The sequence below is a fragment of the Tachyglossus aculeatus genome, chromosome 15, assembly GCF_015852505.1.
Source record: "Tachyglossus aculeatus isolate mTacAcu1 chromosome 15, mTacAcu1.pri, whole genome shotgun sequence".
In the NCBI taxonomy this organism is placed as follows: domain Eukaryota; kingdom Metazoa; phylum Chordata; class Mammalia; order Monotremata; family Tachyglossidae; genus Tachyglossus; species Tachyglossus aculeatus.
Window position 1 is genome coordinate 27742649 of NC_052080.1, and position 17770 is coordinate 27760418.

At 58.2% G+C, this 17770-nt stretch overlaps 1 protein-coding gene across 1 annotated transcript in view; it reads left to right on the forward strand.

The window, feature by feature from the left end:
* Positions 1 to 17770, forward strand: part of DNAH9 (dynein axonemal heavy chain 9) — an 89966-nt gene that overhangs the window by 49199 nt on the left and 22997 nt on the right. Inside the window, exons 39-53 of the mRNA XM_038757522.1 lie at positions 1904 to 2069; positions 2756 to 2858; positions 3780 to 4019; positions 5225 to 5386; positions 6198 to 6394; positions 8570 to 8732; positions 9022 to 9145; positions 9544 to 9686; positions 12805 to 12966; positions 13121 to 13354; positions 13742 to 14002; positions 15175 to 15600; positions 16243 to 16362; positions 16918 to 17106; positions 17398 to 17633. Coding sequence (XP_038613450.1) covers positions 1904 to 2069; positions 2756 to 2858; positions 3780 to 4019; positions 5225 to 5386; positions 6198 to 6394; positions 8570 to 8732; positions 9022 to 9145; positions 9544 to 9686; positions 12805 to 12966; positions 13121 to 13354; positions 13742 to 14002; positions 15175 to 15600; positions 16243 to 16362; positions 16918 to 17106; positions 17398 to 17633 — 2926 coding nt within the window. The remainder of the gene's footprint in view (positions 1 to 1903; positions 2070 to 2755; positions 2859 to 3779; positions 4020 to 5224; positions 5387 to 6197; positions 6395 to 8569; positions 8733 to 9021; positions 9146 to 9543; positions 9687 to 12804; positions 12967 to 13120; positions 13355 to 13741; positions 14003 to 15174; positions 15601 to 16242; positions 16363 to 16917; positions 17107 to 17397; positions 17634 to 17770) is intronic.

A 17770-nucleotide genomic window follows, 5' to 3' on the forward strand; every position in this document is an offset into this window, starting at 1 on the left:
AGAGGGGGTGGTGGCTGAGTGGAGCTGGACGGTCCTTATCCTCCTGGCTCTGGGCACGGGGAGGTCAGCTGCCTTCCCTATGGGCCCCTGCTCCCACCCAGCGTTGTCTTTTGTACTTTATCTCTCTCTTTCCCTTTCCCTCCCTGTCAGATCCCCACAGTGATCCTGGAGCCAGTGAGGGCAAGATTCGAGACTCATTGAATGACAAATTTCGACCTTTCTGGATCGGTCGCTAGACTTTTCCCTTGCCCTTCCGACCCCCCTACCGCCGTCTATACCGAGGCTATTAGGTCAGGTGACCCACAGCTACTTGGGCCGAAAGGGATCTTGAGAAGTTCCCCCGGTGTCCTCCTGCTCCTGCCCCACCCCCGGGCTGGCACCCTGCTCCTGCCCGCATTGCCCGGCTGCTCCGTACTCCCTTCCCTGGCCGCTGTCTCGCAGAAAGGTTACGACCGGTGCTTTTCCTGACTTGAAGCAACCGCGGAGCAGCTGTTCCCGATGCAGTCTGGATTTCCATAGCCGTGTCGTGGGGTACGCCTGTGCCCTCGCCGCATCAGGGAGGGAGACCGAGTTTACCCTGCCAATCCCGGATGATGCCCGGTTGGCCCTTTGCCTCCATCTCTCTAAAGGAAGGGACTCAGCCAGCCTTAACACACATCAAAAATCCACAACTCCCCCAGCCAGGAATTTCTGCCCAGTCCTGCCCACACCGGCTCCCCTCTGTCGGCCCTCCCCGCCTCCCTCCCCACTCCCTCCCCTGAGTCTGTTGACAGCATTCTGGTTGACAGGGTTTTGGAGAACAGTCACTGCTGTAGGGGAGAGAGGCGTCGTGTGTGATTAATTGGATGACACTGTGTTAATTGGAGTCTAATTAAATGCATATTAGAAACACTAAGTTGTACAGACGTCCAAAAAGTGAGAATGCCTACTGACACCTTTTCTTGTGTTGTGGTTTGTACTTGTCTAAGAGAAGGAATTGAATGACTTCAGGGCTTCTGGCGTCAATGCAAGCGTTTGGTTTTTCAGCCTGTGAATATTCATCGGCTTCCGGAGGCCCGTCCAGGGCTCCGAGGCGTTGTGCAGAATTGGGCTCTGAGGGAGGCTTGATGTGGGGGCCGCTGGATCCCCACGTCACCTCAGAGGGTCTGGCTGCCGATGGGACTGGTCTGGGCTACCTTACGGTTCTTCGGGGCTTCTCCTCGGGGTGGGGATGAGGGTCTGGCAGTCCGTTCCTTTCCCGCCCCCAAATGGGGCAGAGAACCAGACCGGGCCCACCGTGGCCAGTGCTGCTGTGGCCAGTGCTCCATAGCTGGAGCTACCACCTCCAGTGTTTCCTTGGCCAGTGATGCCGTGTCTGAGGATGCCGGGCCTGGGATTGCCGTGTGTGGGGTTGCTATGCCCAGAGCGGCCATGTCTGGAGCTACCGCCTCTGATGTTTTCCTGAACTGTGTTCAGCGCTGCAACACCTGGCACTGCCTCCGTGGCTACCTTTTTCCAGGCAGATGGGTCCAGGGAAGCAGATAGCGGCGGCAGCAGCAGCCGCCCCAAGCACTTTGATTCCGAGATAATAGTTATAACAATAATGGTATTCATTCACGGCTTACTATGTGCCAAGCATTGTTCTAAGCGCTGGGGTAGATACAAGGTTAATCGGTTGTCCCACATGGGGCTCACAATCTACAGATGAAGTTAAGTGACTTGCCCGAAGTCGCACAGCTGACAAGTGGTGGAGCTGGGATTAGAACCCACGACCTCCCAAGCCCGGGCTCTTTCCGCTAAGCCACGCGATGGTGGTTGGGGGCCGTCCGTTGCCCCTTCAGGCCCTCGGTGGGTCGGGCAAAAGGCATTTGCATTATTGCATCTGTGTCTGAGGCTCTGTTCCGGCCTGTCGTTCAATCTCCAGCTGTCCTGGAAAAACCTCTAGACAAGAAGGCTGGACGGAACTACGGCCCCCCGGGCACCAAGAAGCTCATCTACTTCATCGATGACCTGAACATGCCCGAAGTGGACACGTATGGGACAGTGCAGCCTCACACCCTCCTCAGGCAGCACCTGGATTACGGCCACTGGTTTGTCCAGCCCCGCGTGCCCCGGTCTCAGGACTACTCCTCAGATACAGATCCCCGTTTCCTTCTCCCGCCTACTGGTCTCGTTCGGATCGTCTTCCTCCTTGCGAGACCGTCAGCTCCCGGAGGGCCAGGATTGTGATTACTCACTCTATTAGACCCTCCCAAGCGCTCAGTGTGGGGATTTGCCTGCACAGTAAATACCACTGACGGATCGACAGGTGGAACACCCGGATGTCCTCAGACTCCGGCGGCCCTGCCCGGGGTCAGGAGGGGCTGTCCAATTGATCGATCTAGTCGTAATATTTACTGAGCGTTTACTGTGGGCCGAGCACTTGGTAGAATACGCAAGTCGTAGTAGACACGCTCCCTACCCTCTACTATCTTACAGTCTAGTGAGGGAGGGGGACACTAAAATAAATTATTGGTGGGGGAGCACCAGAGCTTAAAACTATGAACTTAAATGCTACTGGCGGGGTAGGAAGGAGCAGGGTAGCTCAAGTGCTTAGTTGACGCGGAAGTGCTGAAGTGGCAGCAGGGTGGGGAAATAGGGTGGGGAGATGAAGAAGTAATTGGGGAAAACCTCCTGGAGGAGATGGACTTTCAGAAAGGCTTGGAAGATGGGGAGAGCAGTGGTCAGCCCCCTCCAGATCCCTCATGACTTCCAGGCCCTGTCTGATCCCTTGCAGGTACGACAGGAGCAAGCTGACCCTGAAAGAGATCTCGAACGTGCAGTTTGTGTCCTGTATGAACCCCACGGCCGGCAGCTTCACCGTCAACCCCCGCCTGCAGGTGATGCCCTGAGCCCCGCTGTTGGCTGCCATGGATGGAGGGGTGGGATGGGTGGGATCCCGGGCTCAGAATCCCAAATTTGGAATTGAGGTTGGCTGGGACCTGGCCTGGGCTGAGCCTGTGGCCTGTCTATGCAGTGGGGGTGGCGGGGAGCCGTCTAAGGTCCCCCGGTCCAGTCTTCAGTCCTAGCACCAGTGATCTGTCCTGCTGACTCTTACGGGAGTCTGAGTTCTCTCAGGAGGGGAGGGGATCCCTGGGCACCATGATCACTGGGTCACTGGACAGGGAAGCCTAGAAGCGGGTGTGGAGCGGAGGAGACTTTCCCGGGCTTCGAGGCTCCGGCACCTGGGGAATCCAAAGGGTCGATGGGATGACTCTTTGGCACACTTTGGGCCTAGCCCGTGCCCGTGTCCCTTGAGGCGTCTTGCTCAGGCCCGTATCTGGGGCGCAGATGTGAGGTGAGTGGACGACCGTCCAGCTGTTACACTGGCCAGGATGCCCGTAGCCCTGTGTCTCCAGGAGGATGGCGCCCGGGCTGCAGCTCTTGTTCTCACTGCCTCCTTTCCTGGGGAAAAAGAGTTCCCGCTGGATTCACGCAGGAACGAGGGACAGAGGGGCGTGACTCTCACCACCAGGGATGGCAGGCAGTTCTGGGTTCAGCCCCGGCAGAGTCTTGGGGCTTGGTTTTGGGGAACACCCAGGCCTCTGGACAAGTGGACAGGGCCTGCCTCAGTTCATCCCCCTGGTTGGGCAGGCTGAGGGCTGCTCTCCTTTCACCCCCGCCCTTCAGGCCCGCCGCCTTGGGCCTCCCCAGGAATTGTTCTGCTGTGTCCTGGGCTGGGCTCAGCCCTGGCCTTGGGGACCTGGGGTTGAGGCCCAAGGCGGGACACAACCCCAACACCTAATCCCATTCTCCCTCAGCGGCACTTCAGCGTGTTTGCCCTGTCGTTCCCGGGGGCAGATGCCCTGGCCACCATCTACAGCTCCATCCTGACCCGGCACCTGTTCCTTGGGGCCTTCCCACCGGCCGTGCTCCAGTCCGCCCCCCAGTTGACCAACGTGGCCCTGGCCCTCCACCACAGGGTCGCTGCTACTTTCCTGCCCACGGCGGTCAAATTCCACTATGTGTTTAACCTGCGGGACTTATCCCGCGTGTTCCAGGTGAGGCCGGGCACCGGTGGGCCAAGCTGGGGGCATGTCGGTTGGCCGGTGGGTGGCCCGGCGGGGCGGTGGGAAGGAATGCTCACAGTGGGCTGTGTGCCAGGCCCATTGGCCAACTTGCCGAGTTATCTTCCTGCCTCCCGCCCCTCTCCTCTGGGGAGGTGGGGTGTCACCTTTGCTGAGTTTCCGGGCCACTGCTGTAAAGGACTGCGGGGTTCAACCGCCGAGAAATGTCCTCTGCAGGTGTCCCTGCTGTCCTCAGTTCTCCTTCTCTTTTGGTTACTTCCCCCCTACTTTGAGCTGCATCCAAGTCTCTTGCTGACCTTGACCTGGTTGCGCCTCCAGCCTCCGCCCTCTCTCCTGTCCTTGTCCAAATCCCTCAAGTCTGTAGAAATCCCCGCCTTCCCCACACTCTCTTTTCTGGCTCTCTCATGCCACCTGGACTTCACCCTCCACTTCGGCTGCAGCCTCTTCTGGCAAAACCGAGTGGTCTCTGCACTGCCTTCTTCCTACTTGGGCACTCACTGCCTTAGATGTGAATGCCTGTCTTCTCTGGCCTCGGTTTGACCAGACCTACTCTCTCCTGGCTCTTACCCTAAACCTCTGACCGCTCCTTCTCCGTGTCCAGTGCTGGCTTCCCTTCTCCTTTCCTTATTCTGTTACCTCAGGACCCAGTTCTGGGTCACTGTCAGTAGAGTTTATTGAGTGCCTATTGTATGCAGAGTGCTCAGAAGAGACCAAGGGCAGTGAAAGGCACAGTCCCTGCCCTTCTGGATGTGCAGCTTAGTGGACTCTTCCCTCTCCTTTCACTTTCTGGGGGGCTTCTCCTGCTTCTCCACCCCTAATTCTCTGTGCCCGGGTCCCAAGTGTCACCACCGACACCTCCTGCCCCGGATGCTGTGAAAGTTGTTGGGCAGAGGGTCTATGGGCAGGAGGGTTGGGTTGGTGGAGGAGGCCCTGAAGACTGGCCACTAGCCCTTGAGTTTAGCTGTCAAAGGTTACTTGATCATTGCCGTTGCCCCAGTACTGTTCTCCCAACGCTTGCCCTCTTCCCAGGCCCCCCCCACCCGTGGGAGTTCTCTGTCGGGGCTGGCCTCGGTGTGACCTCTGTCCTCTCAAAGTCTCCTCCCCCAACCCCTTGGCCGTTTGCGATCCCCGTCTGGCATCGGGCGGCCGTCCCGTCCTCTGTCTGTCTGTCTGTGCAGGGCGTTCTCTTCTCCACGGCCGACTGCGTCACATCACCCCGGGACCTGGTGAGGCTCTATCTGCACGAATCCGACAGGGTTTATCGGGATAAGATGGTGGAAGAGAAGGACATTTGCCTATTTGACAAAATCCAGGTGGAAGCAGTGAAGAAGTTCTATGATGTGAGTTTTGCCACGGGTGTGACCGTATTCGTGGGTGCGTGTGGGCTTGCATGTAGTTTTCACATGGTCTGGTTCCAACGTGGTTAAGGTTGACACAGTTCTAGAGTTTGGTGGGGATACCCCCTCCGGCCCTGGCCCCACCCTGCACCAGGCCCACCTCAAGCTCACCCTCAGCCTTGGCCCTGCTGCAGCCCCTGCCCCACCTCAGGCCCGACCTCAGCCCTGGCCCCGGCCCAGCTCAGGAGGTGTATGTAGACCCCTCCTGTGCCTGCCCTCTGCCTTTATGATTCTTTCCTTGCTCCTGAAGCGCCGAGGGTGCTAGTCGGCTGCACTTGAGGTGGGTAGTTTGTCTCCCCCATACACCCTTCCCCGCTCCCTCGAGCGTCCGATAAGTAAGACAGTTGTCGGTAGCCTGAGCGGGGAGAGGAATAAGGTATCTCGGCTGCTCTGCTCCGCTTCGAGCTGCAGAGAGGGAAGGCGTGACTACCACCCTTGGCTGGGGGAGTCCGGAATCAAGTCGCTGGTCACCGCCCTCTCTGGGGTGGACCTCCTAGGATCGGACCTGAGGAAGGAAGGGACGGAGGGAGACGGCTGGCCGAAGGCTGTTCTTCTTCCACCTCTTGTCACTTGGGGCGGCCTCCCCCTCACCAGCCCTCAGGGGTCTCAATCTAGGCCCTGACTGGACTTCCCAAGTGCTTAGTACAGTGCTCTGCACACAGTAAGTGCTCAATAAATACAATTGATTGATTGATTGGCACAGGCCTTTCCTCTCGGTCGTGCCAGAGGGTGACGTTCCCGTGTGCCCCACCAGGGCATCGATGAGACCCTGGCACAGGCCCGCAAGCTGAACGTGTTCTGCCACTTTGCTGATGGGATGGGGGAGCCCAAGTACATGCCGGTGCCGACGTGGGAACGACTGACCCAGACCCTCACCGAGGCCCTGCAGAGTCACAATGAGGTCAACGCAGCCATGGACCTGGTCCTCTTTGAGGATGCCTTGTGCCACGTGTGAGTCTGTGCTCTCTTTCACCCTGAAAACCCTGCTTTCCTCCCGGCCCTGAGCTGGTGGGCCCCGACTCGGCAGGCCCTTGAGCCAGGCAAGCATATGCGGTCGAGGGGCCGGGGTGCCCTCCCCACACCATCCATACGAGCACCTGAGGGGGGGTCAGGAGGCTGGGGTGGTGTGAGGCTGCCTCTGCCCTGTTCCTCTGCTTCCCGACTCCCTAGACTGGCTGCGGCCAGTGTTTCTGCCCTGCTGTCCCAGGGCTCCCGCCGGTCAGGACGGGGCTCCTGCCTGTCAGAACGGGGCTCTCGCCAGTCAGTCCCAGCTGCCTGTGGTCGTCGCGTGGTCGGGGCCGGGTGGAGGATACGTGGAAGACCAGCTGTGCCCCAGCTTTCTGCACCCCAGTCAGAGATAAGTGGTTTGGCTTGGGGCAAGTGTCTGCAGGGTCTGCTGGGGGTCTCCTCGCAATCAATCAATCAATCAATCGTATTTATTGAGCACTTACTGTGTGCAGAGCACTGTACTAAGCGCTTGGGAAGTACAAGTTGGCAACATATAGAGACAGTCCCTACCCAACAGTGGGCTCACAGTCTAGAAGACACTTCTTCTAGAAGACAGGGAAAGATACTTAACTCCTCTGTGCCTCAGTTGCTCATTTGTAAAATGGGGATTGGTGCTGTGAGTTGCATGTGGGACATGGATTGTGTCCAATGTGGTTATTTTAAATCTACCCCAGTGCTTAGTACAGTGCTTGACATAGAATAAGTACTTAAGAAATACCATTGTTATTAAACTAGCACACACACCCCCGCCACACACACTGTTATTCATTTCCGAAGATGACATCGTCTGAGGGAAAAAGTCCCATCCGTGTGGGCGGTTGCGGCCAAAAAGACCTCAACGTGCCGGATGGCACGCTCGGTTCTCAGTGCTGTGCTAATGTGGCTGACCCATCCGGGGCCTGGCCCTGCTTTCTCAATGACTTCCCGGTGTCCCACATGTGCAAAGTCTCATTCCGGGAGAGGAGAACGGCTGTTCCGACGGCTGCCCTCCGGGCTGGCCTGCCCACTGTGGCCATCCCGGAATATAATAGTAATAATAATGATGACATTTATTAAGCGCTTACTATTTGCAAAGCACTGTTCTAAGCGCTCAGGAGGTTACAAAGTGATCAGGTTGTCCCACGGGGGGGCTCACAGTTTTCATCCCCATTTTACAGATGAGAGAACTGAGGCACAGAGAAGTTAAGTAACTTGCCCAAAGTCACACAGCTGACAATTGGCGGAGCCGGGGTTTGAATCCATGACCTCTGACTCCAAAGCCCATGCTATTTCCGTTGAGCCACGCTGCTTCTCTATGCCGGGGGATCAAGGGACCCGGTTTCTGGGGCTGGCAGGCATAGCACATGGGCGTCTCTTCTCGGGCCACATCTGTCCCCCCAGGGATATTCCGATGAGAGGGAAGCTGAGCCGGCGGGAAGGAGGGAGGGAGGCAGGCAGGCAGGCAGTCTTCTCCCCGAGACTTCCTCATCGCCAAGGTGAGTGGGCCATCCCTGGCAGTGTCACCGCACTTCCAGCTGATGCTTGAGACCATCGCTTCGTGCCAACTTGTCCCCATTCCGAGGCCAGGCTCACACCTCGCCGTACAGTACTGTCCCAGGTGTAGCTTGTGTCTTGCGCCTCAACTGGATGCTCCCAAGCACTTAGTGTGGTGCCTTGAGCCCAGCAGGCGCTCGATCGATGCCATGGAGTACTTGTTTGATTGAGAGTCCAGTGGCTGGTGGAGAAGGGGTGTGTCTGGCATGGTCCCTTCACTCCAAGACTTTCTTTCCAGAGGGGTTTGTCTCCTGGGGGAGATTGTATTCCCTCTCGTTTGAGAGAGAGAGAGAGAGAGAGAGAGAGAGAGTGTGTGTGTGTGTGTGTGTGTGTGTGTGTGTGTGTGTGTGTGTGTGTACACATCCTTTTCTCCCCCTCCATGTATTATGTGTGTCCTGCCTCCCTCCCCCGATTTCTGTCACACCCCAGTTGGTCGTGGGGTGCCAGGCCGGTGGCTCAGTAGTTTAATTTCCCAGCTGCTGTCTCACCCTCCGCCTCTGGGACAGCACGGGGGCCTGCGGGACGCACTCTGGCCCAGGGGTTACGGGGGACCAGGGTGACAGTGCACCACGTCTGGCCTTCCAGCTGCCGGATCAGCCGCATCCTGGAGTCGCCGCGGGGCCACGCCCTGCTGGTCGGAGTCGGGGGCAGCGGGAAGCAGAGTCTCAGCAGGCTGGCTGCGTTCATCAGCTCCTTGGAGGTATTCCAGATCACCCTGCGGAGAGGTTACGGCATTGCTGACCTCAAGGTGAGAGGAACTCAAGGGAACTAATGCTCCCTCTTCTGGGATCCCCGGCTTGGAGAGTCGGGTGGGAGTCCTGGTGCTTTCGGGACTGAGCTAGGCCGTTCAGATGCATCGCTGTCCAGCCGTGGACCCTGGTGCCGTCTGACCCCTCAGGTGGACACGGTCAGTTTCATCCTGGCTGGCGTCTCTCAGAGCCCTGGTGCCGCCCGACCCCTCGGGTGGACCCAGCCGGCTCCGTCCCGGCCGCTGCCCCTCAGGGTTCTGGTGCCATCTGACCCTTATGACACTTCAGGCAGATCTGTCAAGCCAGTGCCTCAAGGCTGGAGTGAAGAACACCGGCGTCGTGTTCCTCATGACCGATACGCAGGTGGCCGACGAGCGCTTCCTTGTTCTGATCAATGATCTCTTGGCAACCGGTAAGAGTCTGGCCACACTGGCTTCCCATCTTCCTCACCTCTCTTGGAAACCGTGGTGGCAGGATCCCCTGGCGGGGCTTAAAGCTGGACTCCATCACGGTGACCAAGTGGGGATGGGGGCCCTGGCAGGGATCGGGCCCCAGCCACGCTAGTCATTCAGTACTGTAGTGTGGGCTACCCTCTCTCTAGCCCTCCCACCCTGGTTTCTGATTGGCCCTCCCTTTGCCCTCCCCTTAGACCTTTCCACATAACTCTTGCATTCACATCTGTGGGAGCTGATGGGTGGCAGGGACGGAGCCCCTAGGTCAGCTGAACCGCCTCATCTGCATCCGGCCCCTGTTTAGCAGAGTTGCCGGTGGAGGCTGCCAAGGAGTGACATGGGCTCTGCTGTCTCCTAGGTGAGATTCCAGACCTGTTCTCCGACGAAGAGATCGAGAACATCGTCGGCGGCGTGAGAACCGAAGCCAAGAACCACGGCCTGGGGGAGACCCGTGAGGACTGCTGGGGATTCTTCATCGACCGTATCAGGCGGCAGTTGAAGGTAGAGGATTGGCGCCCACCTCTCCCACCTTGTCTGGCTGCCCCGGCCACTCGAGTCGCAGAGGGGCTGGGGCAGACCTGCCGGCTGCACGGGCTGACCCTGAGCTGGGCACCTGGCAAGCGAGCTGTACGTCAGGACCTTTGCCCCTGTGCCTGCAGTCTCGGGGGGATGAGAAGAACCAGAATTAGGTCCCAGGACCCTTCCCTCCCCCTTTGAGAACTGTGGCGAGGTGTGGGGTCTTGTTAGGTGTTAGGTATTCGAGATACCAGCTGGTCTGGCCAGACTTTCTTCTGAGGTTTGTGGTACCCTATGGGGGTGGGAGTTGGGTGGAGGCGGTTGCAGAACAGGTCCCGGAATTCTGGGATACCTGGTCTGGCTCCTCCCCAGCGGGTCCTTGTGGTCCTCCTGGCGTCGAAGCTGTGGCCCGGTGGGAACAGAGTTGAAGGGCGGATGTTGGGGTGGTCTGTCCGCTCCTGGACCGAGAAGGGGTGGGGACCGAGTGTTTGAGCCCACTGTTGGGTAGGGACTGTCTCTATATGTTGCCAACTTGTACTTCCCAAGCGCGTAGTACAGTGCTCTGCACACAGTAAGCGCTCAATAAATACGATTGATTGTGAGGCCCCTCCTCGGCGCCGGCTTCTCGGAGAAGCCATGAGGAGTGGAGAGGGAAGACCACCTGTCCGCCAGGAGGAAGTCACCGGCTCTTAACGTCTGTCCGGCCGCCGCCTCTTTGCCCATTCTGACCTCTGTCTTTTTCTTTTTCCCACTTTTGTTCCCCTTTGGACCTCACCTACTCTCAGCTCTTCCAACCCTCCCTTTTCTGGCCTCCCCAAAAGACCCCTATTCTCTTCATCACCCCTCCTCCTAAATACCTCAATCAGTGGTGTTTACTGACCGCCTATTCTGTCAGTCATATTTATTGAGTGCTTACTGTGTGCCGAGCGCTATACTAAGCATTCATTTAATCATATTTACTCAGTGCTTACTGTGGGCAAAACGCTTTACTAGGCGCTTGGAAAGTACAATTTGGCAACAGATAGAGACAATCCCTACCCAACAACGGACTCACCGTCTAGAAGGGGGAGACAGACAACAAAACAAAACAAGTAGACAGGCACCAATACCATCAAAATAGATAAATAGAATTATAGATATATACACATCATTAATAAAATAGAGTAATAAATATGTACAAATATACGCTAGTGCTGTGGGGAGGGGAAAGGGGCTAGAGCAGAGGGAGGGAGTAGGGGCAGTAGGGAGAGGAGGAGGAGCAGAGGAAAAAGGGGAGATCAGTCTGGGAAGGCCTCCTGGAGGAGGTGAGCTCTCAGTAGGGCTTTGAAGAGGGGAAGAGAGCTAGTTTGGCGGATGTGTGGAGAGAGGGCATTCCGGTCCAGAGGGGTTGACGGAGGATCAGGAGAGAACGAGGCACAGTGAGGAGGTTAGCGGCAGAGGAGCGGAGTGTGCGGGCTGGGCTTTAGAAGGAGAGAAGGGAGGTGAGGTAGGAGGAGGCCAAGCGATTGAGAGGTTTGAAGGCAACAGTGAGGAGTTTTTGCTTCATGCGAAGATTGATAGGCAACCACTGGAGATTTTTGAGGAGGGGGGTGACATGCCCTGAGTCAGTCAATCAATCAGTTGTATTTATTGAGCACTCACTGTGGGCACAACACTGTACTATGTATGTAGGACAGTAAAATATAAGAATTGGGAGACACGGAGAAAATCACATTAATATAAATAAATTAGCGCTATGTACGTAAGCGCTGTGGGGTGGGGAGGGGGGGGTGAATAAAGTGTGCAAATCCAAGTGCAAGGGTGACACAGAAGAGAGTGGGAGAAGAGGAAATGAAGGTTTGATTGGGGAAGAACTCTCAGAGGAGGTGTGCTTTTAATAAGGCTTTGAAAGTGGGGAGAGTGATCCTCTGTCGTATATGAAGAGGCAGGGAGTTCTAGGCCAGAAGCAGGACGTGGGCGAGAGGTTGGTAGCGAGACAGACGAGATTAGGGTACAGTGAGTACGTTGGCGTTAGAGGAGTGAAGTGTGAGGGCAGGGCTCTAGTGAGAAATCAGGAAAGTAAGAGAGGAGGGGGCAAGTTGCTCGAGTGCTTTAAAGCTCATGGTAAGGAGTTTCCGTTTGATGCAGATTTGGATGGGCAACCACTGGAGGTTCTCGAAGAGTGGAGAGATATGGACCGGACGATGGGGAGACGTGTGGTCTGTTGGATCTGAGCGGAGAGGGAGTTCCAGGCCAAAGGGTGGATATGGTCAGAGGGTTGACAACAACATACGTGAGATTGAAGTGGAGTGAGTAGGTTGGAGTTAGAGGAGCAAAGTGTGGCAGTTGGGTTGAGGTAGGAAAGCGGCGGAGTAAGGTTGGAGGGGGCTTTATCGATCGAGTGCCTTCAAGCCGACGATGAGGCGTTTCTGTTTTTGGCGGAGGTGGATGGGCGGCCGTTTGAGATTTTTGAGGAGTGGGGAGATGAGGACTGAACCTTTAGAAACGTGATCTGGACCGCAGAGTGAAGAATGGACCGGAGAGGGGAGAGACAGGAGGCAAAGCATTCAGCGAGGAGACCGATAAAGTAGTCGAGGCAGGATATGATAGCTTGGATTAGCGTGATAGTTTGGATGGTGAGGGAGAGGCTGATTCTCTAGATGTTGTTAAGGTAGTATTGACAAGATTTGGCGACGGTTTTACTGTGCCGGTTGAATGAGAGATGGGAGTTCAGGATGATGCCAGGGTTGAGGGTGTGTGAGACGGGGAGGATAGTGGTGTTGTCTACTGTGATGAGAAAGTTAGGGATAGGACTTCCAATTCTCCCATCTCTCTCCCCTCTCTCCATCCCTTTACCCCGCCTCTGCTCTGCCCTTGCATCGCTCCTTTGCTTATTTGAGCCTAGCGTATCCCCGTTTTACGGATGTGGAAACCGAGGCCGACGGATTTGTGCAAAGTCCCGCAGCAGACCAGGGAGTACCTTGGACCAGAATTCAGATCCCGTCACTCCAACTTCATGCCGTGGCCTCTCGAATCTTGCCGTGGGGCATCGCGGACCCAGCCCTGACGCTCGGCCGGCCGCCCGCCCCCGCCCCCGGTGCAGCAGCTCTCTTGCCGTCCGCAGGTGGTGCTCTGCTTCTCCCCAGTGGGGACCCAGCTGAGAGTTTGTGGCAGAAGATTCCCGGCCATCGTGAACTGCACGGCCATAGACTGGTTTCACGAGTGGCCGCAGGAGGCCCTGGAGTCGGTCAGCCTGCGTTTCCTGCAGGACACGGAGGGCGTCGAGGTGCGAGGGTGACCGGCGGGGGCTCGGAGGGCCAGGCCGGGCGAGGGCATCCTGGAGGTGGAGGGCGCAGGGGGCCACATCCTCCCGGGGTCGGGCGTCGAGTGTCCCAGGCTCCCACTCGGGAGGTAGGCTCCTGGCACCTCTCTTGTTGCAGCCCTCTGCAAAGGAGTCAATCAGCAAGTTCATGGCATTCGTGCACACGAGCGTCAACGCGATGTCGCAGTCCTACCGGAGCGGTGAGCGGCGCTACAACTACACCACCCCCAAGTCCTTCCTGGAGCAGATCCGCCTCTACCGGAACCTGCTGCGCAAGAACGGGCGGGAGCTGACCTCCAAGATGGAGAGGCTGGAGAACGGGCTGCAGAAGCTGCACAGCACCTCCGCCCAGGTCGTCCCGGACCGGGGCCGTCACCGTGGGGCGGTCGGTGGGGAGGGGCTGCCATGGGGCGGCGGGGCCGGGGCAGCCTCGCCCTCTACCCGTATGACCCATTGCGAGCGGTGCTGGAGGCTGCGGGGGTTCTGTTGGGGGCACCGCCATCCGCGGGAGCGTCGTCTCAGGCGCCCGTGTCCTTTTGGGGGTTGTCATGACCTCGGGTCTCGTTTGGGTACTGGAGCCGGGGAGGAGGCCCAGAAATCGTCTGGATGCCGGGGGCCCTGGGGAGCGTTTGTGGCCGGCGGCGGCGGGGATCGGGCGAGGCGCTACGGTCTCCGGTTGCTGGGGTTTTGGTGTTCCGGCCGGGGAGGTGCCCCCGCTCACCTGTTTCTCACACCGCAGGTGAGTGACCTGAAGGCCAAGCTGGCGGCCCAGGAGGTGGAGCTGAGGCAGAAGAACGAGGATGCCGACAAGCTGATCCGGGTGGTGGGCGTGGAGACGGAAAAGGTGAGCCGGGAGAAGGCCGTGGCCGACGGAGAGGAACAGAAGGTGGCTCTCATTGCCCGGGAAGTCCGACAGAAGCAGGTGGACTGTGAGGAAGACCTGGCCAGGGCCGAACCGGCCCTCGCTGCCGCCCAGGCGGCGCTGCACACCCTCAACAAGGTATCGATCAATGGTGTTGATCGAGCGCTTACTGTGTTCTGAGCACCGTACCAAACGCATAACATTTGTGATAGTATGGTAGATTTCCTGCCCTCGGGGGCGGCCACGGGGGCGGCGTGCCCGGCAATGTGCGTCAAGACAGTGAGGGTGTGGTGATGGTGTTGGCGGTGGTCAAGGCGGTGGTGAATTGGAGAGTAGCGAGCTGGATGGTGTGGGTGGCAATGGCAATGGGTGCCTCCATGCGGATCCCTTTGTGGTGCCAGGGGTGAGGGCACCTGGCCAAAAGCCTTTGGCCAGGAGTTAAGCGGAGTTGCCTTCGGGGCATCCCTCCGATCCGCACCTGCTGCAGGTGTTTTGCCCTGGTCTCCTGGTGATACCTGGCCAAAGCTCCCCCAGGCCTGTTCCATCCCGGGCAAGAGGGTCACTCTGGGCGGAGAACTTAGGCAGGCGGAAGCTGGGGAGAACCTGTCTGCCTGCCCGCCCGCGCGTCCCCTCTCCTGGGCTATTTCTAACACTTCTGGGAGCGGTGGCATCTCTCAGGACAGAACATGCCGTCGGGAAGGAAGGTGGGCTACTCTCTGCACATCTTCCCTCTGGGAACGCTGAAGGGCGGGTTTTCCGGCGACCCCTTGGGATCCTGAGGGCTGAGCTTTTTTTACTATTATTATTGTTAATATTCAACTATTATTATTATTATTATTATTATGGTACTTGGTAACTGCTTACTGTTTGTCAAGTGCTGTTCTAAGTGTTTGGGTGGATACAAGTTAAACAGGTTGGACACAGTCCCTGTCCCACATTTTATTCTCACTTTTTACAGATTAGTTAACTGAGGCCCAGAGAAGTTAAGTGACTTGCCCAGGTCACACAGCAGACGTGGTGGAGTCGGGATTAGAACCCAAGTCTTTCCGACTCCCAGACCTGCGCTGTATCCATTAAGCCACACTTTTATAGGACCCAGCAGATTCTTAACTAGAGGCTGGGTGCTGTTTATCCATCAGAGGGCTTACCGCCTGGACATGCTGCGGCCACTCGGGTGTCACGCCGCTCCCTACATGGGAGTCCGTGTAGCAGAGTGCTCGGCCCGTCTCCCACCGACCGAGGGCCCCGGGGCTGGCTGCATTCGGTCGAGGGCAGGCCGCTTCTGCCAACGCCCGCGCCTCCTCTTTCAGAACAACCTGACTGAGCTCAAGTCCTTCGGCACCCCGCCTCTGGTCGTCAGCAACGTCACCGCGGCCGTGATGGTGCTGTTGGCCCCGGGAGGGAAGGTGCCGCGAGACCGCAGCTGGAAGGCCGCCAAGGTGGCCATGGCCCGGGTGGATGGCTTCCTGGACTCGCTGATCAGCTTCGACAAGGAGAACATCCATGAGAACTGCCTCCGGGCCATCCAGCCGTACCTGCGCGACCCGGAGTTCAACCCCGATTTTGTCAGGTCCAAGTCCTCGGCGGCGGCCGGCCTGTGCTCCTGGGTGGTGAACATCGTGCGCTTCCACGAGGTGTTCTGTGACGTGGAGCCCAAGCGCCAGGCGCTGAGCAGAGCCAACCTCGACCTGGCCGCGGCCCAGGAGAAGCTAGACGCCATTAAAGGCCGCGTCGCGGTAGGTGGCCAGGGCCCCCCGGCTGGCCGGAACCTCCCCGGACCCGGAGTCGCGAAGAGCCTCTTCCTGCCTGACGCATATGTGCCCCAGTGCAACCACACTCACACCCCACACCCAGTGTGTGTGTGTGTGTGTGTGTGTGTGCTCACATGCGTGCACACACGCACACACGTGCGCGTTTGCCCAGTTGGAGAAAAAGCGTTTGGGGTCCCTGGAGTAACCCCGGGTTGGTTCAGTGCTGTTCCCCAGGCCTGAGGTGTGGGGCCGGGCTTGAAGGGGTGGTAATTAACTATAGTGTCAGGGCTTAGAATCACCTACACACCAATCAATCAATCAATCATATTTATTGAGCGCTTACTGTGTGCAGAGCACTGTACTAAGCGCTTGGGAAGTACAAGCTGGCTGCTTGTGTTCTAGGCACAGGTTGGAGGCACGGATGGCATCTCCCTGCCACCCCACACAGGCTCACTGCCCCTTCTCCAGCTCTCTAGGTCTCCAACCTCTGCCCGGCTGGAGCCCTTGAGCTCTGATCACACAGTCTGGACCTTAATACAGTGCTCTGCACACAGTAAGCGCTCCCTAAATATGATTGAATGAATAGAGCTCCGTTCCATGGCTCTGTCCCACGGCTCTGTCTCACAGCTTCTGAACGAGAACCTGGCGAAACTCACGGCCAAGTTTGAAATGGCCACGGCGGAGAAAGTCAGATGTCAGCGAGAAGCCGAGGCGACTGCCGGCACCATCGCCCTTGCGAATCGCCTGGTGAGTCTCTGTGCCCGGAGCTTCTTTTCCTCCCGTGATTGGATCTGGTCAGGGACCCTGGGTGCGCTTAGGCCGGGAACCCACCTGTTCCCGTCCCACTTCCACAAAACACGTTAGAATGAGCGGCCATACGGGAAATGTTGTAGGGCAGAGAGTGCGTCTGGACAGTAAATCCAAGGCGTCTGGGGGAGTGGCAGCCTTGTGGTTGGCTGGGACTGTGTACAAACAGACAAACACACAGCCAGATATTCAAGTCTCTCTTCCCCCCCCACCGCCAAGATGGGGCTATGCAGGGTCAGCAGTGTGAATGGGGCCATCCTCCTGCTTACCGTCCATGCCCCACCCATCCTCCAACCTTCTTCCCCTTGCCTGCTCTCCACCTGGTCAGGCCCATTCCCTGGGTGTGTCACTGGGTGACAGTTTCGCTCCAGGGGCTGCCTTCCCTCTGGTTCGGGTTGGGCTCTGCTGTTGGTATACTTGGTTGACAGGCGCCTGGGGGCATGGAATGGGGTGAGGGAGCCTCTGGGACTCAATGTGTTCTCTTGGGAACATTAGGTCGGAGGGCTGGCCTCGGAGAACGTGAGGTGGGCAGAAGCAGTGGAAGGCTTCAGGCAGCAGAAGTGCACCCTTTGTGGCGACGTCTTACTTGTCACTGCCTTCGTCTCCTATCTGGGCTACTTCACCCGGAAATACCGCCAGAGCCTCCTGGATGGTGCCTGGAGGCCATACCTCAGCCAGCTACAGGTGGGTGCGGACTCGAGGGGACGTCGGCCTACAGCCGGTCGGTCTCTTCGTCCCGTGAGTCACGCGTTCCCCCGTCTGGCGTGCGCAGTGTTCCGCCTTTGTCCTGCGTGTTTCGTGCCCCCCCCCGGTTCCCGCATCCCTGCCTGTCCCTCGCAACCTCTCCCATTCCCCGTGTCCCCTTCCATGCTCCGCATTCCCCCACTCGCTCCCTGACAGTCTGCACCTCACATTCCCTCCGCTCCTCCTCTACTTTCTCCACATCCCCTCCTCCCCACATCCCTCCTCCTCCAGGTCCCGATCCCCATCAGCCCTGCCCTGGACCCCCTGGAGATGCTAACGGATGGGGCCGACCTTGCCACGTGGCAGAATGAGGGTCTCCCGGCAGACCGCATGTCCGTGGAGAATGCCACCATTCTCACCAGCTGTGAGCGCTGGCCGCTCATGGTGGACCCCCAGCTGCAGGGAGTCAAGTGGATCAAGAACAAGTACGGCGAGTCCCTTCGGGTGACGCAGATTGGCCGGAAAGGGTAGGTGCCGACGGGTGCCCTCCGACCGGGCGGGCGGGCGAGCCGCTTCTGGTCCCGTCGGGTGGTCGCTTGCCCTTCTCTCAGATCGTTCTCTCCTAGCCTTGCCCTATTTCCCGTGGGCACCGCTCTTGGCGCAG